The 24,193-nt window shown below is 35.9% G+C and overlaps 1 protein-coding gene across 5 annotated transcripts; it reads left to right on the top strand.

Moving 5' to 3' along the window:
- The first annotated feature begins 248 nt into the window (after positions 1-248).
- Positions 249-24,167, top strand: txlnba (taxilin beta a). Of its 5 annotated transcripts, none has more exons than XM_051873882.1 (11): positions 348-416; positions 692-781; positions 3,471-3,753; positions 6,905-6,996; positions 7,536-7,706; positions 13,302-13,496; positions 16,407-16,526; positions 17,649-17,723; positions 21,941-22,033; positions 22,553-22,648; positions 22,725-24,167. In XM_051873882.1, exons 3-11 carry the CDS (start codon positions 3,471-3,473, stop codon positions 24,030-24,032), a joined length of 2,433 nt encoding a protein of 810 aa, XP_051729842.1. In that variant the 5' UTR covers positions 348-416; positions 692-781; the 3' UTR covers positions 24,033-24,167. The 5 variants fall into 5 exon arrangements, with proteins under 5 accessions (XP_051729840.1, XP_051729839.1, XP_051729841.1 ...); XM_051873883.1 differs by having other exon boundaries at positions 357-416; positions 3,468-3,753; XM_051873880.1 differs by lacking the exons at positions 692-781; positions 17,649-17,723 and adding an exon at positions 17,777-17,851 and having other exon boundaries at positions 249-416.
- Positions 24,168-24,193: the final 26 nt, after the last annotated feature.

Here is a 24,193-nt window from a genome sequence, read left to right as displayed (position 1 = left end):
AGGCTTCAACAGGTTAAAAACCTACCAACAGCAACTGACCTCTGGTGTTTGTTTGTTTTGTTTTGTTTGTAACTTGTAACCAACTAAAACAGAATGAGAATTGGATTAGTACGTCTATGATAACTCATGAAAAGGTCTTATTTAAAAGCCTTCAAAAGATACTACAAAATTAGCTCCTCAGCTGTCTTCCTGAAAAGCCTGAGTAGAAATATCTTGACAGGCCAATTCATTCAGGGTGTTTGGACAACGTTTCCATTGGTGTTCCAGTGGAGGTTATTTTGAGGGGCTTGTGTTGTCAGCTGTTGTCTTGAGTCTTGTTGGACCCTCCTCATGTCTCTCTGTCACTCTGATAAAACTGTGGACTGGCTGGTTCATTGTCCTCCTTTTCTATTCAAACTTGAACAGACACGTGTAGGGTAAGTCTTGAGCTTCATTATTTTATTTAACTTTATTTAATGTTGAGCTGAATGTTGCAAGTGTGTCTTTGAGAAAAATGTGAGTTTTATTTGGCTGTACATTTTGTTTCAGTCCTTAGTGTGGTTTCGTTATTGTGATTTTTGGAATGACTATAAAATAAAGACAAAGTCTCCAATGCAATAATTCTGTCATTTTCAATTTAACGTATGAGCAAAGTAACTGTATGTCTTCTGCATTTCCCAAAGTTAGTCTTAACTGTCTGCTTCTCTCTTAGCCTCTTGTTTTAAAGGTATAGGCTACTGACGTTTAGAACAGTCACAGTTTTTTCCACTTTGCGTAAAACTGCCATCATTGACATCAGAAGGTACGTGGCTAGAATAAGAAATAGCTTGTCCATATTTAGAGGGTCCAAAAATAGCATGTGGCTTCACAACAGGTGCCGTGTTGCTGAAGGAGGAGGGGTGATGGGATAGGAGGAGGAGGAGTGATACATGCACATGGGGTGGAAAGAGGGCTATAATTTTAACCTGATAAGCAACAGAGCTGGGACATAAACAACCTCTGGAATCTCAGAGTTCATTCCACATGAAATCAGCCGTGTAGAGCTGAAGGGCTGGCGCTATCTGTGACACATCAGATTTAGAGGCTCAGTGATACTCTGCCACTGTGATTTGTGCTATTTTCTCGCGCCCCCTCCCATAGCCTTGTGTGTCACATGCGGCTCATTGCTTCTCTTCAGATGTCCAGTCAACATGGAGGCAACTTACAGATCAGATGCGACTCTTTTTCTATGGCTTGCATTAAACTACCACTAACTAGATCACTTGATGTGTGTGTGTGTATATATATATATATATATATATATTTATATATATATATATATATATATAATGTATATATATCAAACAAAATTGCACAATCATCACTCTAAAAAATGCTGGGTTAAAAACAAAATGGACAAACCCAGTGATTGGGTTGTTTTAACCCAGCAGTTGGGTTAAATGTTTGCCCAACCTGCTGGGTAGTTTTATTTAACTCAACTGTTGTTTAAAAATTACTGTATTGCTTGCTTAAAATTAACCCAAAATTTAATGGAAATGAACATTTATTAATATGTTTAATAAATGAACATTTATTAATAAGTTTAATGAATAATAATTAAACAATAAACATTTATTAATTTACTTGTTAATAAATGTTCACCTTTTGATTATTATTGTTGCCTCTAGTAATTATCTGTCTGATTTTTAATTTCCAAACTATTTTGGGTTCATTTTAAGCCAGCCATATAGTAATTTTTAAACAATAGTTGGGTTAAATAAAACTGCCCATGCAGCACGTTGTGCAATATTTAACCCAATTGCTGGGTTTGTCCATTTTCAACCCAACCTGGGTTGTTTTTAGCCAAGCATTTTTTAGAGTGATGTATTGCTTCATATGGCATATTAAAACAGGATATTTATATTAAAAGTAGTACTCACATTTAATGTGAAACTTGAGCTTAAGTCAGGCAGGAACACAATAAGGTCATTTAAGGGTAGCTATGATGTTGTTGGTGATGATGATAAAACAACAAATTTACATATCGTCGCTGTTGGGCGGAAACCTCGTATTTAAAAAAAAAAAAAAAATATATATATATATATATATATATATATATAAAACACCGTGTCAAAATTTCATTTTAAATTCCTTTTTAATTGATCATTAAATCGTTTAAAAGGTTTGAACATGCTAGTTCAACATAAATATTCATTACTACTGGAGCTGCCAGTTTGCTACATTTCAAAAGATTATTAAACAACAGCACAAACTATGCGAAATCGGCAGCCCTTCCGGTTCACTCAGTGTCCGAATTCACTCACTCGTTTAATTCACTCTTTCAAGCGGACTATATTAGTGGACTAATGTAGGGAATAGTGAATGAGGGTATAGGGGCGATTTCGAACACAGCATTTGTTTCCACCTGACGGCGACGATATATTCATAACTGTATAGCATTTATTTTAATTTTATTTATTTATTTTTTTTGGCATTTGGTAATTTTCCACGGCACACTTCACAACCTGTCGCGGCACACTAGTGGTTGGGAAACACTAATATATATATATATATATATATATATATTTTTTTTTTTTTTCAAAACTTTAGGGTCAGTAAGATTTTTTTTAAAAGAAATTAATACTTTTATTTAACAAGGATGTTTTGCATAAAAATATTAAGCAGCACAACTGTTTTCAACATTGATAATAATAAGAAATATTTCTTAAGCACCAGATTTTAATATAATGATTTTGACAAGGTCATGTGACACTGACGACTGGAGTAATGGCTGCTAAAAATTCAGCTATTGACATTGAAAACAGATATTTTAAATGACAATAATATGGTAATAACAATATTACTGTTTTTATTGTATATTGATCAAATAAATGCAGCCTTGGTGAGCATAAGAGAGACCATCAGACCCCAAACTTATATATAGTGTATATTAATAAAATATCAGTATAAAACATTATCATTATATAGTACACAAAATAAATAAATGATTTAAAAATAAACAAGATGAATACATAGAACTAATTAAATTGTATCATTATTGTATAGACAAATTACATTTCCCTCCAGTTATTTCCAATTCTCAGTTTTAAGTTTCTGCAAATATTTATTTTTCAAAGACACTTTGCTATTATTAGGATTTTTTCTGCCTCAGGCAAATGCATTAATCAAATGTTCTTTAATTTACCCAAATTTGAATTCACATTTCTTACAAACAACCTCATGCATTTTAAACACAAATTCCTTCTATTTATGCAAACATACCACAGACTGGCCAAAAGCCATCCGTCTTCAGTTTAGTGGCTGGTGATTTCAGGGAGTCATATCAAACCTCTCTACAAGTAATGCATAATCACTTCTCATTAATTTCAACAGTCTCATTTCAGCATCAAGCCAAGAGTGTAATCAAGGAATTGGCTGTTCTACCTCTGCTAATCAATCTGCTTTCTTATGAAGCACTTTTATGATATATTTAACTTGATTTTTTGCAGCAGATGATGGAGGGTAGTGACCAGACCTCTGAGAGCGCCAATGAACAAGTCGATGGCAGCGAGGAGCAGCTAGTGGACCCCATGGAGGACTTCAGCAGGCAGCTAGAGGATATAATCAACACATATGGAGCAGCATCCAGCCTGATGCAGGAGCAGATCTCTATCCTGGAGTCTGAGGAGAAAAAGCAAGAGGAGGCGAAGGCTGATGAAGAGGCAGAGCCCAAAGAAGCTCCTGTCAGCCCAGAGAAGGAGCAGAAATCTGATAAGAAACTCCTCAAGGGCCTGGGTGAGGAATTTGCAGTTCTTCTGTTAGTTTGACAAACAGTGGAAACGTTTTGAGATTAAACATACAAACTAAAAGACTAAACCTCACAAAGAGAATTGCCATTTGGTCAGCATCAAAAAATGGCATCCTCATAACGAAAGTCTGTAGAAAAATGTTTTTATTAACACATTAAAGGCTTAGTTTACCCAAAAATGAAAATTCTGTCATCATTTACTCACCCTCATGTCGTTCCAATCCCGTAAGACTTTCGTTTATCTTCGGAACACATATATCACATATATCGGAACAAGATATTTGTAATAAAATCTGAGCAATTTCTGTCCCTCCATTGACAGTCCACGCAATTACCACTTTGATGTTTATGTTTATAAAGAAAAAAAATGTTTATAAAGAGATCGTAAAACTAATTTATATGAATTGAGTGGTTTAGTCAAAATTTTTTGAAGAGACATGATCACTTTATAAACATCTTGATTCATATGAATTAGTTTTATGATCTCTTTATGAGCTTTTTGAAGCGTCAAAGTGGTAGTTGTGTAGACTGTCAATGGAGGGACAGACATTCATTAAAAATATCTTCATTTGTGTTCCGAAGATGAACGAAAGTCTTACGGTTGTGGAACAACGCTATCTCACGACCAATTCTTACGTATTTTGCGAGGTGGCTAATTCGTATGGGGTTAGGAGTAGGTCATTCATACGAATTGCCATGAGATTGGGTTGTGTGGAACGACATGAGGGTGAGTAAATGATGACAGAATTTTCATTTTTGGGTGATTTTAGGTAAACTTTACACAAACTACCGTTCAAAAGTTTGGGGTCAGTAGATTTAACTAGATAATAGAAATTAAGTCTTTACTGTCAATTTAGATCAGTTTAATGCATCCTTGCTAAATTAAAAGTATTCATTTCTTTAAAAAAAATTGTACTGACTCTGACATTTGAACAGTAGTGTATGAACAAGTGACACAAATGGCATCCATTTTGTAGAATGACCCACATAGCAGAGATTTCAGTGCGAATACTGATTACTGTTTTATGTTAGAAAAATAATGTCATATGCAGCACCTCTCAATCACACAGATGGAGCCATAAACAGTGATTGGGTTTTTATATCAGCAGGATGGTCGAGTGCCATGAGTGCAGTAATCAACTGTTTGGAAAATTTCCATTCTCAAGGAAAGGGTCCTCACAAGCCCACTTCACCATCAAAATACTGACAGACGCACTTGCTTGACACTCTTGGACTTAAAGGAAAATTTTTACACAAGAATGAAAATTCTGTCATTGTTTACTCAACCTCATGTTGTTCCAACCTGTGGAACACAAAAAGAGAAAATTTGAATAACGTACAGTATACTGTACTGGTCACTCATTTCAATTCAATTACAATGAACGGGTGCAGAAGCTTTCAAGATTCAAAAAGAACACAAAAGTACCATAAATGTATCATAAAATATCAAAAAAAGTGGTCCTTATGACCCATGCTCTATACTTCAGTTCTTCTGAAGTCATATAAATAGTTTGGTGTGAGAATGTTCAAAGATAAATTGAGCTGGTAGCCATTGCAACTGAATCATTCAGTGAGTCAGTGAACTAAACTTGAGAACTGGACCAGCCTTATTTGTGAACAAATCATTCGGACTGGTTTTATGAATTGGATTAATAATTCATTCAATGATCAGTGAATAAAATTGTACAATTTATTATACTTACACAAAGCTTATATGAACCACTTTCCCAGCTAACGGGGAATGTTTTCAGAACTTTAGCTAACATTCCAGCAAAGTTCTCTCAAAGTTATGAAGAAACGTTCTTCCAATAATGTTAATAGAATGTTCATTAAAAGTCATCTTGTCTTTAATTATGTTCTCAAAATGTTAGCACAAAAACATTATTTTCATGGAACGTTTTAGATGTTTAACTCTTTTTTAAATGTTACTTGTTTCAGAATGTTCAGAGAACATTCAAAAGTAACAAAAAAGTGCAAAATGATAAAAAGGAATGTTCCCTTATGTTTGCATAAACAAACAAAAAAAAAGTTTTTAAAACATTTAAAGGGTTAGTTTACCCAAAAATTTAATTTCTGTTATTACTTAACCTCATGTTGTTCCAAACCCATAAGACCTTCGTTCATCTTTATGTTAAGATATTTTTGATGAAATCCGAGAACTTTCTGACCTCCCTACAGACACCCATGTCATAACCAATTTCAAGGCCCAGAAAGGTAGTAAAGACATCGTTGTAAACACAGTGCAGCGCTTCCGGGTTCTACGACAGAACCCTGGCTCATTATTGGGCAGCTCCTGCGTCAGCAGCACACGCATGTGTCGTGCTGCTCATGTGTACAGTGTCGGCCAATACTGAGTTGGTGTTCTGACATAGAACCCAGAAGCACTGCACTGTATTTACAATGTGAAGAGCATAGGAGACTGACAGGGAAGAGAAGAAATTGTTGAATAAAGCTGTTATTTTTGTTTTATTTTTGCGCACGAAAAGTATTCTCGTCTCTTCATAACATTAAAGTTGAACCACTGTAGTCACATGAACTATTATAACGATGTCTTTACTACCTTTCTGGGCCTTGAAATTAGTTATTATGATGTTGCTGTGTATAGGGAGGTCAGAAAGCTCTCAGATTTCATGAAAAATATCTAAATTTGTGTTCCGAAGATGAATGATGGTCTTACAGGTGTGGAACGACAGGAGGGTGAGTAATTAATGACAGAATTTTCATTTTTGGATGAACTAACCCTTTAATAAACCGGACGTTTTGACCGTTCAGAGAACATTCAGAAATGTTCGTTAGCTAGTTTAACAGTGCTTTTAATGATGTTTTTTGTCATTTTGAAGCTTTCTATAAAAGAAAGACTATTATAAAGATTTGGAACAACACAAGAATGAATAAATAACCTAATGACAGAATTTTCATTTTTGGATAAACTATCTGTTTATAGCTGAGTACTATCTCTTGAGCCTTGTTCGCTTTTCTCAACCTTTTTGTCGTAGTAAAAATGATCATGCTGTGATTTCACCACTTCTGCCATTGATTTATTTTGAAGCTTGTGTGCAGAACTCTCCCTTGTGGGCTTCTGCTCATCTCCTTTATCTTTTCATTCTCTGATCTGAACGGAAAACGCTTGTCTCGTAGGTAAAGAGGCTGCATCCTTATTGCAAAGTCTGAACAAGCTCGGCTCACCAGAAGAGAAAGTGGAAATGGTGTTGAAGAAATACACTGAGCTGGTGAGTATCCAGACCTAAGAGAGAGCGGTGCTCTCTGAACAGTTTTCACCACAGGCAACAACAATGCATAGAGGAAAGTTAAGAGGAAACAAACAGAACACAAACCGGACTGACACAGAGAGAAAATAGAAGAACTCCTGGTGTGATGTTAAGAGTGGTTTCACTGATACTGTGATGACCTAAATATTCGGCACCCCAGGCTGAATAAGCGAGTCTGAACACAAGGCCATATGCCACACAAGAAAGCCACAACACTCTCTTCAATTTCAGAACATGGAGATAACGGCAGGGACACATAAAGCAGAACGTATGACAGAAGACTACAAGTAATTCTCCTAGTTCTGACAAAACCAGATCTATACAATCTTTGGGCCCTGTTTATGTGGGAAAACTGAAAAGTCTGTATCCTGTCATTCCAAAAAAAGCAAACAAACAGACAGACATTATTTAAAGCAGCTTTAGACCAGCCAGAGGTGTTAATGTGGTGCATAAGATGATGTATGGATCACACCTGTGTGTATTTTGTGAATATTGGACAGGTGGAGGAACACAGGACTGAGAAGAAACAGCTGGAGCAGCTTCAGCAGAAACAGGGTCTTCTGGTCAAGCAGAGGGATCAGCTTCAGTTCGAGCACAGTCGTGCCATCCTGGCCCGCAGCAAGCTGGAGATGCTCTGCAGGGAGCTTCAGAGACATAACAGGACACTGAAGGTGAGAACACTATCTACTGACAGCTTAAGAAATCTAAGTTTTGAAGGAAAGTTAGGCTGTTACATTGGTATTACTATATTTTTCCCAGCCTTAAAATGTAGCTTAATCATCTTAATTTATTGCATTTAGATTATGAAAGGAAACAAATTAAACAAACTATACATGATATATGAAACATACATTATTTCTTTTGGAAAAAAATAAACGTGCATATTTCCATAAACCATTCAAAAGTTTCAGGGTCAGTAAGAATTTTTTTAATTGCTAGTTTTATAACAAGGATGCATTAAACTGATCAAAAGTGACAGTTAAGATATTTATAATCTTACAAAAGATTTTTATTTCAAATAAATGCTGTTCTTTTGAACTTAAAAAGAAGTATCCTGATAAAAATGTATCACTGTTTTCACAAAATATTAAGCAACACAACTCTTTTCAAAATTGATAGTAATGAGAAATGTTTCTTGAGCACCAAATCAGCATATTAGAATGATTTCTGAAGGATCATGTGACACTAAAGACTGAAGTAATGATGCTGAAAATTCAGCTTTGCTGTCACAGTAATAAATTGCATTTTAAAATATTAAAATAGAAAACAGTTATTTTAAATTGTAATAATACTTCACATTTTTTTTTTTACAGTTTTACTGTATTTTTGATCAAATAAATGCAGCCTCGGTGAGAATAAGAAACTTCTTTAATAAACAATAAATTATTTGTAATATTTTTCTTTGATTTTTTTTAAAAATTTTTTATTGAATAAGCTGTGCTGTGCGAATTTGTTGAGCACAAAAGCCCAAAAATATTATCTCTTTATTCAATTGTCTCATATTTATATTAGATAATACTGTATTTTGGGGGTCATTTTGCCATTTTTCCATCCCTAAACTAAAAAAGCTTTTTATGCGCCATTCAGGAGTGTTTTCATCTGAAATAGATAACACCACAACAACAGAACCTTTGTTTGACATGTTGATGACTGATGAGCTTGACTTGTTGTCCTGTTATCTTGTCACTCAGTGTTTTGATTGCTGAGATTGAGTCGACTCAACTTCCTTCTGAGGAAACGGTGTCTTTGAGCCCAGTGGGACGTTACTGCAGTGGCTCTGTGTCTCTGCCTCGATCAGACACGTACTTCTCAGACTCAAAGCACTGCTGACAGGTCACTATGACAAGAGGGATAGTGTTACTGAGCTTCAGTGGCATTTGCCCTTCTTTTATAAATCAAAAGTCAAAGAGAATGTCTCACTGGCTCAGATCACACTGCAAAGGCCATGGCCTCCTGTTCTACCGTATTGTTGGTGCTAGAGACTACATCTACTTCCCAAGACAAAAGATGCAGAGTTTTTTAGGTGAAATCTGAACAGATTTAGTGCAATCAACTCCTTAAAACGATATTTATTTAAATTAATTGTATTTTTATTAAAAATAAAAAAAATTAAATTAAAATACACTTAGACTCCAGTCATATATTAGTAAACTAATAAAAGTGATTTTATTTTACATTGGAGCAGTTGAGATCACATGGTGAGATCATGTGATTCACTAAAAAGAGCCGTTTCCATGCAGTGCTGCACAGACCGATCGGTGTCTGACTTGAAGCAGTGCATGCCGGTTAGAAATTTAGTCCGACTTGAGGTGCGGATGCCATGTGACTGTGACGTAAGGCATCAAAGTACCACGAGAGCGATTCGAGAGCACTCTGCTGACTCAGCCAGCGCAGTTTCTCCAGAGTGGCTGCATGAGCTGTGATGACGACACAGCTGTTTTACGATCGGCCGGATTCACCGCATGACAACGATCACGTGTTTATTCTGACACCTTCAATTCCACTAATGAAATCCCACCCTGCAGCTAATTTCATTGGTTAAAGGAATAGTTCACCCAAAAATGTCATTATTTACTCACCCCCATGTTGTAAGAGTTTCTTTCTTCTGTTGAACTCAAAAGAATATATTTTAAAGAATGTTGGTAACCATACAGTTGACGGCACTATTGACTTCCATGATATTTTTTTTTTCTACTATGGAAGTCAATGGGTGCCGTCAACTGTCTGGTTACGTTTAAAGGGTTAGTTCACCCAAAAATGAAATTTCTATCATTAATTACTCACCCTCATGTCGTTCCACATCTGTAAGACCTTCATTCATCTTCGCAACAATGAAATCCAAGAGGTTTCTGATCCCCAAGCGAAAGCAACGTAATTACCACATTCAAGGTCCAGAGAAGTAGTAAAGACATTGTTAAAATAGTCCATGTGACTACAGTGGTTCAACCTTAATGTTATTAAGCGGTGCGCGAATACTTTTGTGTGCAAAAACAAAGCAAAAGTAACAACTTTTTTCAACAATTTCTTCTCTTCCTAATGTAAACAGTTCTGAATATAAAGAGCTTTTGTGAAGGCCTCTCTCAGCTGAGCTTCCATTTTTGTTATTTTACAAAAACTGTTATTCAGCACATGAAATGTTCCCAGTTGTCGGATATAGTGGTCCACTCATGCTTTTTCACTCTGCCAAACAATTATGTTGCCTTCCAAGAGACAATTTCACCTCCGTTTGGTTTACGTAATATATGTTTATGTAATATGAAAGATGTTATGAATCTTGTGCAAAACACCTGGAGCCATTTTCTCTTTGCAGTTCAGCAACTGATTTCAGTCTATTTGTACTATTCAATGAACAGGTGCTGGAGGACTTTGTAAGAAAAGTGAGCGGTTTCTTTTCTTTTTTTCTTTTAGCAATCACACAGTTCTGATCTTTTTTTCCTCACAATTGTGAGTTTATAATCCGCAATTGCAAGTTATAAATTGTATAGATATTTATCGTTCACACCAAGAACGATAAAGATAACGATAAATAGTTCTAAAAATCGTTCTAAATATAAAAGAATAGCAGAGTCCACATCACAGCTATAATGATAACGATAGAGAAAAGATATCATTGGGATCACTTTCAGAATGATTTTTTTCCCCCGGCTGTTCAACGATCAAACACAGACAGCCAATCAGAATCCGTTCTAAGTTAAGGCCTTGCGCATTTAAAATGGCAGACGACATTGCAGAGAAGTTAATTGCCGAGGTCCAGAAAAAGCCACCACTGTTTGACAAGTCAAACACCCTTTTCAAGGATACTTTAAAGAAAATGAATATATGGAAAACAATCGGTCATTCCCTCGGAATAAATGGTGAGAAGTATTAATGATGAGATCATTTTGCCAGGCTAGCAAAATATTTTAAGTGTAAAATAAAATTACCTCAGGTATCCAGCGCTAGTTTTGACAACGGTGCTTCCTTTGAAGTTGCAGGTAAAAAGACTAGGCGCTGTTTTTATTCCACTATTGACTTTGTTAGCTAAATTCACTGTTAGATTAGATCGATTACACTAGCCATTCACTCGAAACATAGCATGCTGAGGACATCTGCTGGTTAAAGCCGTGTAAATGCAACAAGAACAGCAAAATGTTGTAACGTTACACACTTTGAAACTGCGGCGCGTGAGCCTAGAATAAACCATTATCGTTCGTTGTTGCTACATTTTACATTTTTTTTATAGTTATCTTTATGGTTATCGTTCTTGGTGTGAATGGGCCTCAGGGTAGTGCCATATTCAATTTTTGCAGGAATGAAAACGAGGCTGTGAGGGACAATTTTTGAGACAATTTTTTTTTCTCACACAGTTGCGAGTTTATATCTCAATTAATAAAATTCAATAAAAATTACCTTTTTTTTTTTTTTTTTAAATTTTTTTGTATTCTGTGGCAGTAACCAGCTTCCATAATAAGGTGACTTTCTAATCATGTTTGTGTTGTTTTTTTCTCTGGGTATTGAAGATATTAAACTCTTGCACTAATATGAACTCTGCATGTCTTTGGAAGTTGATGCTATCCCTCCCTAGAGGCTGGCTTTGACCTTGTTCAATCCCTAATCAGTTTTATTCAAGTATCATAGAAGCCATTAATGAGCAGGTCAGAGCAGAACATCTAAGCCCTGTGAGTAGGTGCGACTCTCAGCAATGATGATGGTAAATTAGATTTAATCTGGGGTCATTTCCCTTGTGCTTATGCGAGTATGATTCACCTCCCTGATGAGCTTGCGTAGTGGTAGAACAGCTTCACCTTTCCCAGATGGGAGCTTGAGACTCATGCCATGTGTAAACACAGGCAAGCAAACAGCTTCAGCCCCTGAGAGGAACGCTCCACGCTTGGATTCCTTACGATTAGCTGAGTCAGGAAGCTGGTTTCTCTGAAACAGGAGCTCATGTTTATAGAGCGCACACATGGGATGGCAGACCTGTTTAGCATTCACATGTTCAATCCGAGATACTAAGAAAAGATTATATTGTTTATCTTGTTCCACAAATCTAGATCTTATAGAGCATGATATGTCATTAACACCATTTGATTATTAATACGTTCATAAGCTAGTCTTCACCACTCATCCCTTGTAAGGTATAGTGCAGTTAAAAGATGACCTTTTTTGTTGGTACAGTGGAGTAGCAGTTAGTGCTTTGGATATGTTGAGCTATGGTACTCATTGTGGGCCTCTCAGGTTCAAGTCCGGCCTATAACATGTCAATTCCCTCTATCACTTCAATTTCCTTTCATTCTCGACTATATCTATCAAATAATATGGTGAAAGCCATTTCCAAAAGGTTGTCCCTTGTTCACATACTACTTTTATTAAAAATAATACATTTAAATCACACATTTTTTATTATTGTTATATTAAATTTTTTTAATCATGCATACTTTTTTTTTTTTTTACTAATTCTCAAATGCCTTTTATATAGATGTTAATGTTTTATTGTTAAAACAATCCCAGACTTTTAATCTATGCTAATATGAAAATATAAAATTCCATCATGGAAATATTAGAACATTATAATATAATATATTATATTATATTATATATATGCCTCTAGGCATATATCAATCATTTTCACACAATAAATAATGAAAATGTACATGTATGTAAATTTTTAACGCATGTCCATTAGTTGTAGTGTAATTTCAACTTTCAGTTTTCGTTTTTTTTTTTTTGTAATTTAATATTTCTACTTAGTTTTAATTCAATTTTATTTCAGTTTTAGTAGTACTCCAACTTTAACTTTATTTCAGTTAGTTTTTTAAGTTGAGGTTTTTCATGTAATATTTATATTATTTCAGCTTTTACAAAAAATATTCAGCAGTTTTAGTTTTAGTTAATGACAACACTGTAAGTGAAGAACATGATTAAGATAAAATATGCAATTTTATGAGTGAACAAACAAAAACAAAACAATTTTATGAACGAACAAACAAAAACAGATGTCAAGGTAAATATTGCTTTTTTGTCATTTCCAATCATGATGTCAAATAATACATAATATTACTTAATTGTATGTATTTAAGCCACATATAATGCCAACTATGAAATAAGCCTTAATAAGAGTCAACCATTTTATTCCACAAATGTTTATAATGTCATTTCCACCACAGAATGCTATCAAACACAATACATAATTTGCCCATCTCACACTATATCTAGATTGCTTTCATCACTTAAGGCTACATATTCCTACGTTTCCCACACATTTCCATCTCTCTTTCTCCCTGCAGGAGGAGAGTCTGCAAAGGATGCGGGAGGATGAAATGAAGCGGAAGGAGATCACCACTCATTTCCAGAGCACGCTGGTGGACATTCAGAATCAGATTGAGCAGCACAGTAACCGCAACAACAAGCTGTGCCAAGAGAACAGCGAGCTGGCCAGCAAACTCAAGACCATCATAGAGCAGTATGAGCGGAGAGAGGAGGTACAGACAGAAATCAACACACAAGACTATACAAATCTGTAAACATAAAATCTAGACTGGTAATGCATTAAATCCACAAAAAGATTGTTACAACAGGTCCACTTTTCAAACTGTGTTTCTGCTGTATAACAGAACTCTGTTTTCAGCAACACTTCTGCTGCTACACATCACTGTGCTGTTTACACAGGCAGTGCGAATACTGTAACCTGTTAATATGGGCCCAAAAATAAATATGTGCTTGTGGTGTGAAGCAGACCGAAGACCTGTGCAGCCAGTGTACAGAGGAAGCCAGCAAAATGAATTGACTATTTCAAACACCCCAATATCTAACACATCTGTCAAAGCGATTCAGCCACAAATCCATTTAAAGCTGCACCCCAAGGCATAGTTGAGATTAGATTTTGGTACAAATATGTGTGCACCATATAAGTGATTGTAATACATTTTAAAATGCATCTGATTCGATTTTGTTCTGGTCTATCTGAAAACTTTAATGAGCCCTTACTGAGATTCAAAGTTATTTCAAACTCTGGTAAAAAGTGTGGAAAAATTAACATTTTGTAATTTTCTTATGCTTACCAAGGCTGCATTTATTTCATCAAAATTACAGTAAAAGAGAGTAATATTGTGAAATATTATTACAATTTCAAATAACTGTTTTCTATTTGAATATATTTCAAAATGTAACTTATTCCTATGATGGCAAAGCTGGATTTTCAGCATCATTACTCCAGTCTTCTGTGTCACATGATCCTTTAGAAATCATTGATTTAGTGCTGAATTATCATCAATTATTATTGCTCAATTTTTCAGGATACTTTTATGAATTTTTTATGAACATTTATTTGAAATAGAAATCTTTTGTGACATTAGCCTATAAATGTCTTTTCTATCACTTTTGATCGTTTAATGCATCCTTGCTGATTAAAAGTATTAAATTATTTTTTTTTTTTAGGAATCATACTCCAAACTTTTGAATGGTACCATATCACAGTTTTCATAAAAATATGAAGCAGCTCAACTGTTTTCAACATTGATAATAATAAGAATGACTTCTGAAGGATCATGTGACACTGAAGACTGAAATGATGCTGAAAATTCAGCTTTGCCATCTCAGAAATAAATTACATTTTACAATAGAATTTTTTTTTAATCAAATAAATGATCAAATAAATGCATTCTTGGTGAAACATTTAAAAAATCATAATTATCCCAAACTTTTGACTGGTAGTGTACATGAGCAATCTTTACAGTCACTATGCATTAAAACGTACGCACCTTTTAGAGCTCGAGTCTGCCAGAGCTGTAGGAAAGTCCCTTTCAAGGAAAGTCTGTTCACTCGGCGGCCATATTAGCAACGCCTCCGGGCAGCTATTTCGGGTATCCAAGACCAAGTCCTATCTATTTGAATGGGGGAATCATGAAATCTCAAAAACCGCTTGGCGAACTCCCAATTAAATTACATATTTCAAATCAGCAATACAATCTGACATGAACTGTCCCATAAATGTTGTTTCTTATGCTAAAATAGCATTAAAAAGCTTATTTTTCAGTCTACACGAGCCAATGTGCATGTGCAGTCCTAAGCGCGAGTCTCAGGTTTCCGGAACCGGAGCCTCTAACGGCAGCTACAGTGACGCAGTGGCTTTATCATTCAGCGATTGGCTCTTTTACTTAGAAGGTGGGACGTATTCCACCATATTGCGCGTTGCAGTTTCTCCCATTCATAACTAATAGGAGTGAACCGTCTTTTTATATCTATAGTCTTTGGCTGTAGGCAAGGCAAGGCAAGTTTTTTATATTGCACATTTCATACACAATGGTAATTCAAAGTGCTTTACATAGAAATGAATTAAAATAATCATAAAATAATCACAATGCATAAGAAATAAAAATAGTATGCCTGAATACCTTAATCACTAATTTCACAACACATGGCAGAGGAAACTACATCCTCACACTTTCTAAACCTGCTATATGCACAGCAGAATCTTGAATTTTTTTACTTTGACTTAGTGATTTACACCCGGTTTGACAGTGAATATATTGCTCCTTGTAGAACACTCTTGTATTCTGTATCTAATCACATGAGGATCGGCCTGTGGAATGACAAGCCTGATGTGAGAGGAAGTTAAGCTCAATCTGTCATCCTGATGGGTACCACAGAGACTGCTCGCACACAGCTGTGTGTTAAAACAGACCCCATCTTTCGGGCAAGAATTTAAATGACTCAAGATCAAATTGTGCTGTGTGTCTCTACTGCCCTCTGCTGGCTGAAGTAGAGACACACATCTCATGAGGAAGGTGCATCATGCTCAGTGTGATTTAAACAAGAAGAACATGTTCCTGGAACAACTTCCACCAATCGCCACCCTCTGATTTTATCTGTAAAAGAATGATTTACAACAAAAGCTGTTCAAAGAACAACAAAGGATGTTGATCCTGGAATATGCTCTGGTCGTGAATATCAGGTGTATCATGGTAGAGAATTTTTCATTGTTAAAATGTTTTATCTGTTGATTGATGCAGATAAGGGTTTATTTCTAAGAACTGTTTACTGACAAAAGCTGGAAAAACAAACACTAGGCTATAAAATTCCATAGATGCCCTGTTCTCACTTCCAGATAATATCAATCAGTTTCACATGCATGTGGTTTCAGACAAAAAAAAAAAAAAAAACAGGTTAAAATGAGTCACCCATCTTTCTTTTGAAAACAGTTGTTTGTTTCAGAATTCAAAACTTCACAAAACTGAACAGTTTTAGCAGTTTCAGTCTTTTGATGCAAGAAACTTTACTATCATTATAAGTAGAAGTGACGGGTAAAATAAAATATTTACAATCAATAAAATGATTTAAGCATATCTGATATGTCCCCTATAAATATTCTTCCCTTTGTGTTTTTAATGCAGACTTTAGAGAAGATCTTCAAACACAGAGATCTACAGCAGAAAGTGTCTGATGCCAAGCTGGAAGAAGCCAACATGCTCCTCACTCAAGCTGAAGAGAAGCACAAGAGAGAGAAAGAATATGTAAGACACATAGACACATATCTCCTGTTCTGGCTCTTCAGATTTGCCTCAAGTAAAATGAAGAGCAGACAGATTCATTTGCATTTGCTTACAATGAATTCATTTACAAGTAGGGTCTAAAATTAACAATCATCACGTTCCAAATGCAAGTAATAATTGGCTTGTGGAGGGTAATTTTATAAGGAACTGCAGCATAATATATTAAGTCGATCTATACAAATGATAGTTTTCTTCGCTGATAATTGACATGACGATTGTGTCATTTAAATTAAGTTGTCAGCTAAAGAAAACATCTGTGACTTATGTGTTTTCTCAGCTGAAAATTTCTCATCATTCCCTCCATTGTCCCTATAACTCCATGTGGCAGCACATATGTGAAATATTCAAACAAAGCACAATATTTTTGTGACAATGGCTTATCTGAAGTGGCAAAATATGCATGAAAAAATAGATTAATAACAACAATCAAATCTAAATAAAATATAGGCTATAGATATATATATAAAAAGGATATATAACTCAATATTTTTATACAGTATCTCACAGAGTTGAGTACACCCCTCACATTTTTGTAAATATTTTATTATATCTTTTCATGTGACAACACTGAAGAAATGACACTTTGCTACAATGTAAAGTAGTGAGTGTACAGCTTGTATAACAGTGTACATTTGCTGTCCCCTCAAAATAACTCATCACACAGCCATTAATGTCTAAACCGCTGGCCACAAAAGTGAGTACACCTCTAAGTAAAAATGTCCAAATTGGGCCCAATTAGCCATTTTCTCTCCCCCATTGGCTCACTTGATTCATTAAAAGCAGCGAATTAATTCAGTAATGAAACAGCTGTGTGACACTCAGAGATGCACAACGGTTCTGCCGTGGCTTTGTTTTTGGAACTATTTTCATTGGTGAAATTGAGCAAAAACACACAATTCTGACAATATTGTGCCTAAATGTAACTTAATATTAACTTCTTGTTAATTGAACTGTAGTATAAAATCCATATCTGGTCAATTTTCTCAAGTGTATCAAAAAGTTCATTTTGGACCCTGATTATAACAATGTTTTAATGAAACTGAAAAATGCCACATGTTAACATCTCACTATTTATGTTGTTAGTTGCTTAAAGAGGCTATTGAAAAAACAAAGAAATGCTACGCAATGAGGGAGCAGGAGTTACAGATGAAGAAACAGGTAATGGCAAGTTCTTGGTCTCACCTGTTTGTGTGTGTCTTGTGTTTAACCAGTTACTCACTCAGGCTGCAGAGTGGAAACTACAGGCTAAAGAGCTGAAAGAGCAGCACACAGTCATGCAGGCCCAGGTGAATATCTACCGCTGTGCCAATACCCACAGTCCCGCACTCTCTCTCCTCTAGTTGTGGCGTTTCTCTCATGAGCTGTGTGACAAACCACAAACAAATTTATATTTAAAAGGCAATTTACAGTGCTCATGCATACCCATTGGGTACAATTGAAATGGATGGATAAATTACAGATGGATGTGGATGAAAAGCATGAGAGCTCAAAAGAAACTTTTAAGTGCTTAAAGAAAAAAATTACCCCAAAATAAAAATTTGGATACATCATTTACTCACCCTCATGTAATTCCAAACCTGTATGACTTTCTTTCTTCGGTGAAACACAAAAGGAGAAATTTTGAAAAATATATTGGTCGCTTTTTTCATGCAATGACAATGAATAAGGACTTAGGTTTTCCAGCTACAAAAGTATCATAAAAGTGCCACAAATCAGTATGATTTGAGAAATATTATCATTTTGAACAGAGAAATCATGCAAATACTGATTAATTCTGTAATGAAATGAACGTGACAACATCTCACTGTCTTTGAATCATCACAAAGATGAACTAATTATGGTGATGACTGTATGTATGAAAACTTCCTCCATCTCACCGCTCTACTGCGACAACACGAACAGAAATATATGTCAGTAAATTATTATAGTTCACAAGTGCCTAACATGCTAAATGCTAAGACCTGGATGAATTGATTCACCACTTCTGTTGTGAATGATAAGTAAATGTAAATGATAAGAAATGCTTTACACATTAAGACAGAGTAAACTAAGTAAACTAACTCAAAGATTAAGTTAGTAGAACTTTACATTTTTATTTTGTTCTATACAAACATGTTAATTACAATGTAATTGAAATATTGAATAAACTATCTCGTACAAGTTGTTTGCATAAATATCATATTTAACTAGTAAGCAACAGCACACTAGCATGTGCTAATGTAATGTAAAAATTTAGGAGCACAGTCAAAAATTCACTTTCTGATCAATAACAGACACTAACTTCCCCATTACAAGGTGATATTTGCCCCTTTAAATTAATTTCCAGAGGCATTTTTACCATTATAAGAGTATTTTTTTTCTAATCTTATTAAATGTATGCATCATATTTCGTCAACTTCTTTAATTAATATAGAAAATTTGTTTTTAAATGTTAAACAATAAATTCAGTTAGAACAATAAGACCCAATCAAACTGTTACCAATCAAAATGAATCATCAAAAAAAATCCATCTTTGCACTGCAGAAGTGGCACAGAAGCTCTATCTGAAGCGGTATTATTTAGACACATTTACATATTTACTGCTTAATGCAGCTCATTGGTAAATAATGTTGTATGAATGTTTTAAATATAATTTTTTTAATTTAGAAATATGTAAAAAAAAAAAATTAAACTTTAAAGTTTAATATTTTAAGTAAAAACAGTCTCTGTAAAGTGTATGTATGTTTACATTTACCGCCAGTAGGTGGCGGTAAATCTTAATGTGCGAAGTCACTCATTCAGTCGTTCAAAACGCAGACGTAGATTCATTCAGGAATCACCGTTGCTTGAAGACGCGCATCAGTTCTGGTGTGGCTTTGTTTGAAACTGTTTTCATGAAATAGAGCAAAAACAGACAGTATTGTGTCTAATGTTAAATCCCTTAGTATCAACTTGATTATTGGACTTCAATAAGATCAGTAAGTATCACATTTGCAAACATGCCAATACTCGGAGAAACAGGAGTATACACGTGTGATATTACTTAAAGGGTTAGTTCACCCAAAAAATTAAAATAATGTCATTTATTACTCACCCTCATGCCGTTCCACACCCGTAAGACCTTTGTTCATCTTCGGAACACAAATTAAGATATTTTTGTTGAAATCAGATGGCTCAGTGAGGCCTGCACAGCCAGCAATGACATTTCTTCTCTCAAGATCCATTAATGTACTAAAACATATTTAAATCAGTTCATGTGAGTACAGTGGTTCAATATTATATAAATAAATAAATAAATAAATAAATACTTATATAGTGATGGCTGATTTCAAAACACTGCTTCATGAAGCTTCGGAGCGTTATGAATCAGCGTGTCAAATCATGATTCGGATCGCGTGTCAAACCGCTAAACTGTGCTCCCAACCGCTGATTCATAACGCTCCGAAGCTTCATGAAGCAGTGTTTTGAAATCGGCCATCACTATATAAGTCGTTATTTATTTATTTTTTTTGGCGCACCAAAAATATTCTCGTCGCTTTATAATATTAATATTGAACCACTGTACTCACATGAACTGATTTAAATATGTTTTTAGTACATTAATGGATCTTGAGAGAGGAAATGTCATTGCTGGCTATGCAGGCCTCACTGAGCCATCGGATTTTAACAAAAATATCTTAATTTGCGATCCGAAGATTAACGAAGGTCTTGGGGTGTGGAACGGCATGAGGGTGAGTAATAAATGACATTATTTTCATTTTTGGGTGAACTAACCCTTTAACTAAATAACCCTTTAATCGACGGTGTTACCGGTGTTCAGCAGCAACACCGGTTACATCACTTCAACACTTCACTTGCCCACCGTGACCGCGGCACGACCCCCATCGTCGTTTTGATTTTTTATAGTAATAAAAATTATTTAGTTTAGTTAGAGAACAGATACAGTTAAAAAACTGAACGCGTCTGCTCAATTCAGTGAGAGCTGAACGAGAGTCGCAGCAGGAGTCAGATTTCACCTCACTTCGCCCATTTTGCCTCACTTCTCTGAATGACGATGGATGAAGATTTGGTTGCAAAGCGAAATGTAAAGGCATATTTAAGAGTTTGTCATTGTACTGTTTTTTTCTTGTGTTTTTTCATTAAGAATAATAATGAACCCACCCACCATTCAAGCAATTGCCGCCTCCGAATTGCTGCTACTTTAAAAGCGAAAGTAAAAGGTTTTGATTAATTTTTGGTGGCATTTTTGCCCTCAAGCCCCCATTAATTTCCGACCTTGCTTATAATAATCCAAATGTAGTATTTCCAGTTAATTTGGCTGAAACATCAGCAGCATGAGACGGTCTCGTTTCGCCTTGTAAACAGTATTTGAAGTGTAGTCCATCGCACACGTCTTTTGCACTTACTCTGCTGACTGAAGCAGCGTCTTTGAATGAAAGCATGAAAAGCAGCCCATTGCTCTTGTTCAGTGTAGATGCATTTTAGGAGGTGTACTTTTTGTTCCAATTGTATTATAGTTCTATTCATGAAAATCGATCGGGTCACTCGCACCAGTGAGCCTAAATATTTTTTCACACTCGCACGCAGTTATTTTCAGGCGCAAATGCAAGCGAAATGCTCGCACTGTAGAGCCCTGATGTACATAGTTAAACAACATGCAGTATATATAACCTTGAAGTTTTGCAGCCCATAATCAACCTAACCACAGGCTCTACTCTTAACCACAGTGGTAACCCTACAAAACTGCAACATAGCAGAAACCCCTGTAAATCCCAACATAACAGAACATTAAACTCTAACACATCTCTCCCTATATTAATCTTGTGCAAAAACACACTAAATAACACTTAATTTCAACATTTATTCTTCTTATACAGTCTGATGCAAAGCATGCTGGGGAACTAGAAATCTGGTGCAACTCAGTTTAAGTTCAGCTTAATACAATCAGATTTTGAGTTCACGTAACTTTTTTCTATTAAGTACAATGGACTTTCAGTAATATTTGAGTGAAAAGAACTCATTTCATTTAATTAAACTTCAGTTTTACAGTGCAGTTGCAACATCAGTGATTAATTATTTCATCTTTACATTAGGCCTGAATGAATGAATGATTGAATGAATGAATGAATGAATGAATTTTACACAGCAAATAACAAATTTGGAACTAATTTGGATTGTTGAATTCTAGATCTGTGAAAACCTTGACTGGTCTTTTTCCAGTCTTTTTCAAGTGTAGTGTGAAAAAATAAGATAAGGAAGGCCAAGCTGATACAGTATAAATGTTAACATTCTTCATCATGCATGTCACTCTTGCTAACTAGAATGCTAATTCTAATTCTCTCTCTCTCTCTCTCTCTCTCTCTCTCTCTCTTTTTTTTTTTTTTTTTTTTTTACAGCTTGTGTTGTACTCCCAGAAGTTTGATGAGTTCCAGAACACACTAGCGAAAAGCAATGAGATTTACGTCACTTTCAAACAGGAGATGGATAAGGTTTGTTGTGTCGCACATTTTACAGTCTGGAGCCGACAACTAATAGGAAAACAATGCAATGACTTCTTAGTTTTAATTAGTCACTTGTTTTCCAGTACAATTACAAATATCTTAAAACAAGAGAAACAATTTTACTTGAGAAGCAACACTGCATAAAATATTAAGACTTGCTTTCAGAGAATGTTTCTTTAAAAGTGTATTTTGTCTCGTTTCACTGTCATTTTTCCCCTTGCTTGTTTTTAATTTGTATATACTTAAAACAAGTGAACAAATCTGCCAGTGCAGTAAGACAAAATACACTCACATTAAAGATACATCGTCTGAAAACAGTCTTAATATCTTATGCAGTGTTGTTTCATGTATCTTGCTTCAGGGATTTTAAGATATTTCAACAAGAACAATTAGACAAAAATGCTTGTTAGGAATAGGATTTCTTTGCTGTGAACAACTTTAAATGTCTTTGTCTATTTTAAGGCATATACCTCTTACAAAATGCTGATCACATTTCCATTTGAATAGATGACAAAGAAGATGAAGAAGCTGGACAAGGAGTCAAACACATGGAAGACGCGGTTTGAAAGCTGCAATAAAGCTCTTGTTGAAATGATTGAGGAGGTAACTCATGCACACGACTTGTCAGAATTTGACCATTAGCTTTGCACTTACTAACTGATCAACTCCACTCCAACAGAGATCAGAAAAGGCCAAGGAGTTTGAGCTCTTCACTTTAAAAATCGACCGTCTGGAGACTCTGTGCCGAGCCCTGCAGGATGAAAGAAAAGGTTTGTACAACAAGATTAAAGAAATACGGCATTCAGAAAAGGAGACCTTAGCACCTGCGGTGGACATTCCCCAAGTAGATGAGCTTCTAGAGCTTGTTCAACTTCCTATCCTGGCTCCCAAACCCATGTTGACCGCAGAGATGGAGAGACTGCGAGTGGAACAGACCCGCCTGCAGGATTTTGCAGCCTCCTTGGTGAGTCCCATAACAGATGATGCTGGAGAATCAGATAGTGAGGAAGAGGAGTCAGCACAAGAGATTCCAGTGATCACAGAGGCTCCCCAGCTTGAGTCCATCAAACCAGCGGATAAACTGGAATCGACACAAGAGGAACCCTCTGCCGCAGAAGAAAACAAACCTGAGGTTGTTACTGTAAACGAAGAGAAGCCATTAGAGCCCACAAATCCTGAACCCGCCAAACCTGAGACAGAATCCAAACTTCCTCAAGAGCCTCTACAACCAGAGATCACAGAACAACAGACAGGAAAACAACAGTCTGCCAAAGAGGAACCAAGCCAGGAAGAGGTGACAAAAGCAGAAGAGACGGTCGAACAGGAATCCACTCAGCCAGAGCCTGTCATGAAAGAAGAAGACAAAGATGAAGCTGTTAAACCTGAGATTCCTGAACCAGAGCCGCCCAAACAAGAGCCCCTCAAAGAGGAGCACGATCAGAAAGATGAAGCTGTTAAACCTGAGATTCCTGAACCAGAGCTGCCCAAACAAGAGCCCCTCAAAGAGGGGCACGATCAGAAAGATGAAGCTGTTAAACCTGAGATTCCTGAACCAGAGCCACCCAGACAAGAGCCCCTCAAAGAGGGGCACGATCAGAAAGATGAAGCTGTTAAACCTGAGATTCCTGAACCAGAGCCACCCAGACAAGAGCCCCTCAAAGAGGAGCACGATCAGAAAGCTGAAGCTGTTAAACCTGAGATTCCTGAACCAGAGCCACTCAGACAAGAGCCCCTCAAAGAGGGGCACGATCAGAAAGATGAAGCTGTTAAACCTGAGATTCCTGAACCAGAGCCACCCAGACAAGAGCCCCTCAAAGAGGAGCATGATCAGAAAGCTGAAGCTGCATCTCAGGGAGCCAAAGCACCACCAACAAAACCTAAGGCCCCAAAATCCCAAGAGGCCAAAGCGAAGGCCAGCAAAGCCCAGCCTAAAAAACAAGGTTCTGCCAAGAAGAAAGTTTCTGCTAAGGGGCCGAATAAAAGCTAAGCCGAAATGCTTATGTTTTTCCTTTAAGAAAGTTTACTTCAAAGATGAATTCCTTGCTTACTGAGTGTAATTTGGACTTTTTTCAACTTGTAATACTTTCTCAAGTACCCTCAAATAAACATCTAATGTTCCTAATCCTACATAATGTTCTCTTTCACAAA

Source organism: Ctenopharyngodon idella, chromosome 20, assembly GCF_019924925.1.
Source record: "Ctenopharyngodon idella isolate HZGC_01 chromosome 20, HZGC01, whole genome shotgun sequence".
Lineage (NCBI taxonomy): Eukaryota > Metazoa > Chordata > Actinopteri > Cypriniformes > Xenocyprididae > Ctenopharyngodon > Ctenopharyngodon idella.
Note: the sequence above shows the minus strand (reverse complement) of the source record. Positions and strands in the feature narration are given on the sequence as shown.

Coding starts and splice junctions, on each gene's coding strand:
- txlnba (XM_051873880.1), top strand. CDS start 3,471: ATGATGGAGGGTAGTGACCAGACCTCTGAGAGCGCCAATGAACAAGTC. Junction 7,707..13,301: donor GACATAACAGGACACTGAAG/GTGAGAACACTA, acceptor TTCTCCCTGCAG/GAGGAGAGTCTGCAAAGGAT. Junction 22,649..22,724: donor TTGTTGAAATGATTGAGGAG/GTAACTCATGCA, acceptor CCACTCCAACAG/AGATCAGAAAAGGCCAAGGA.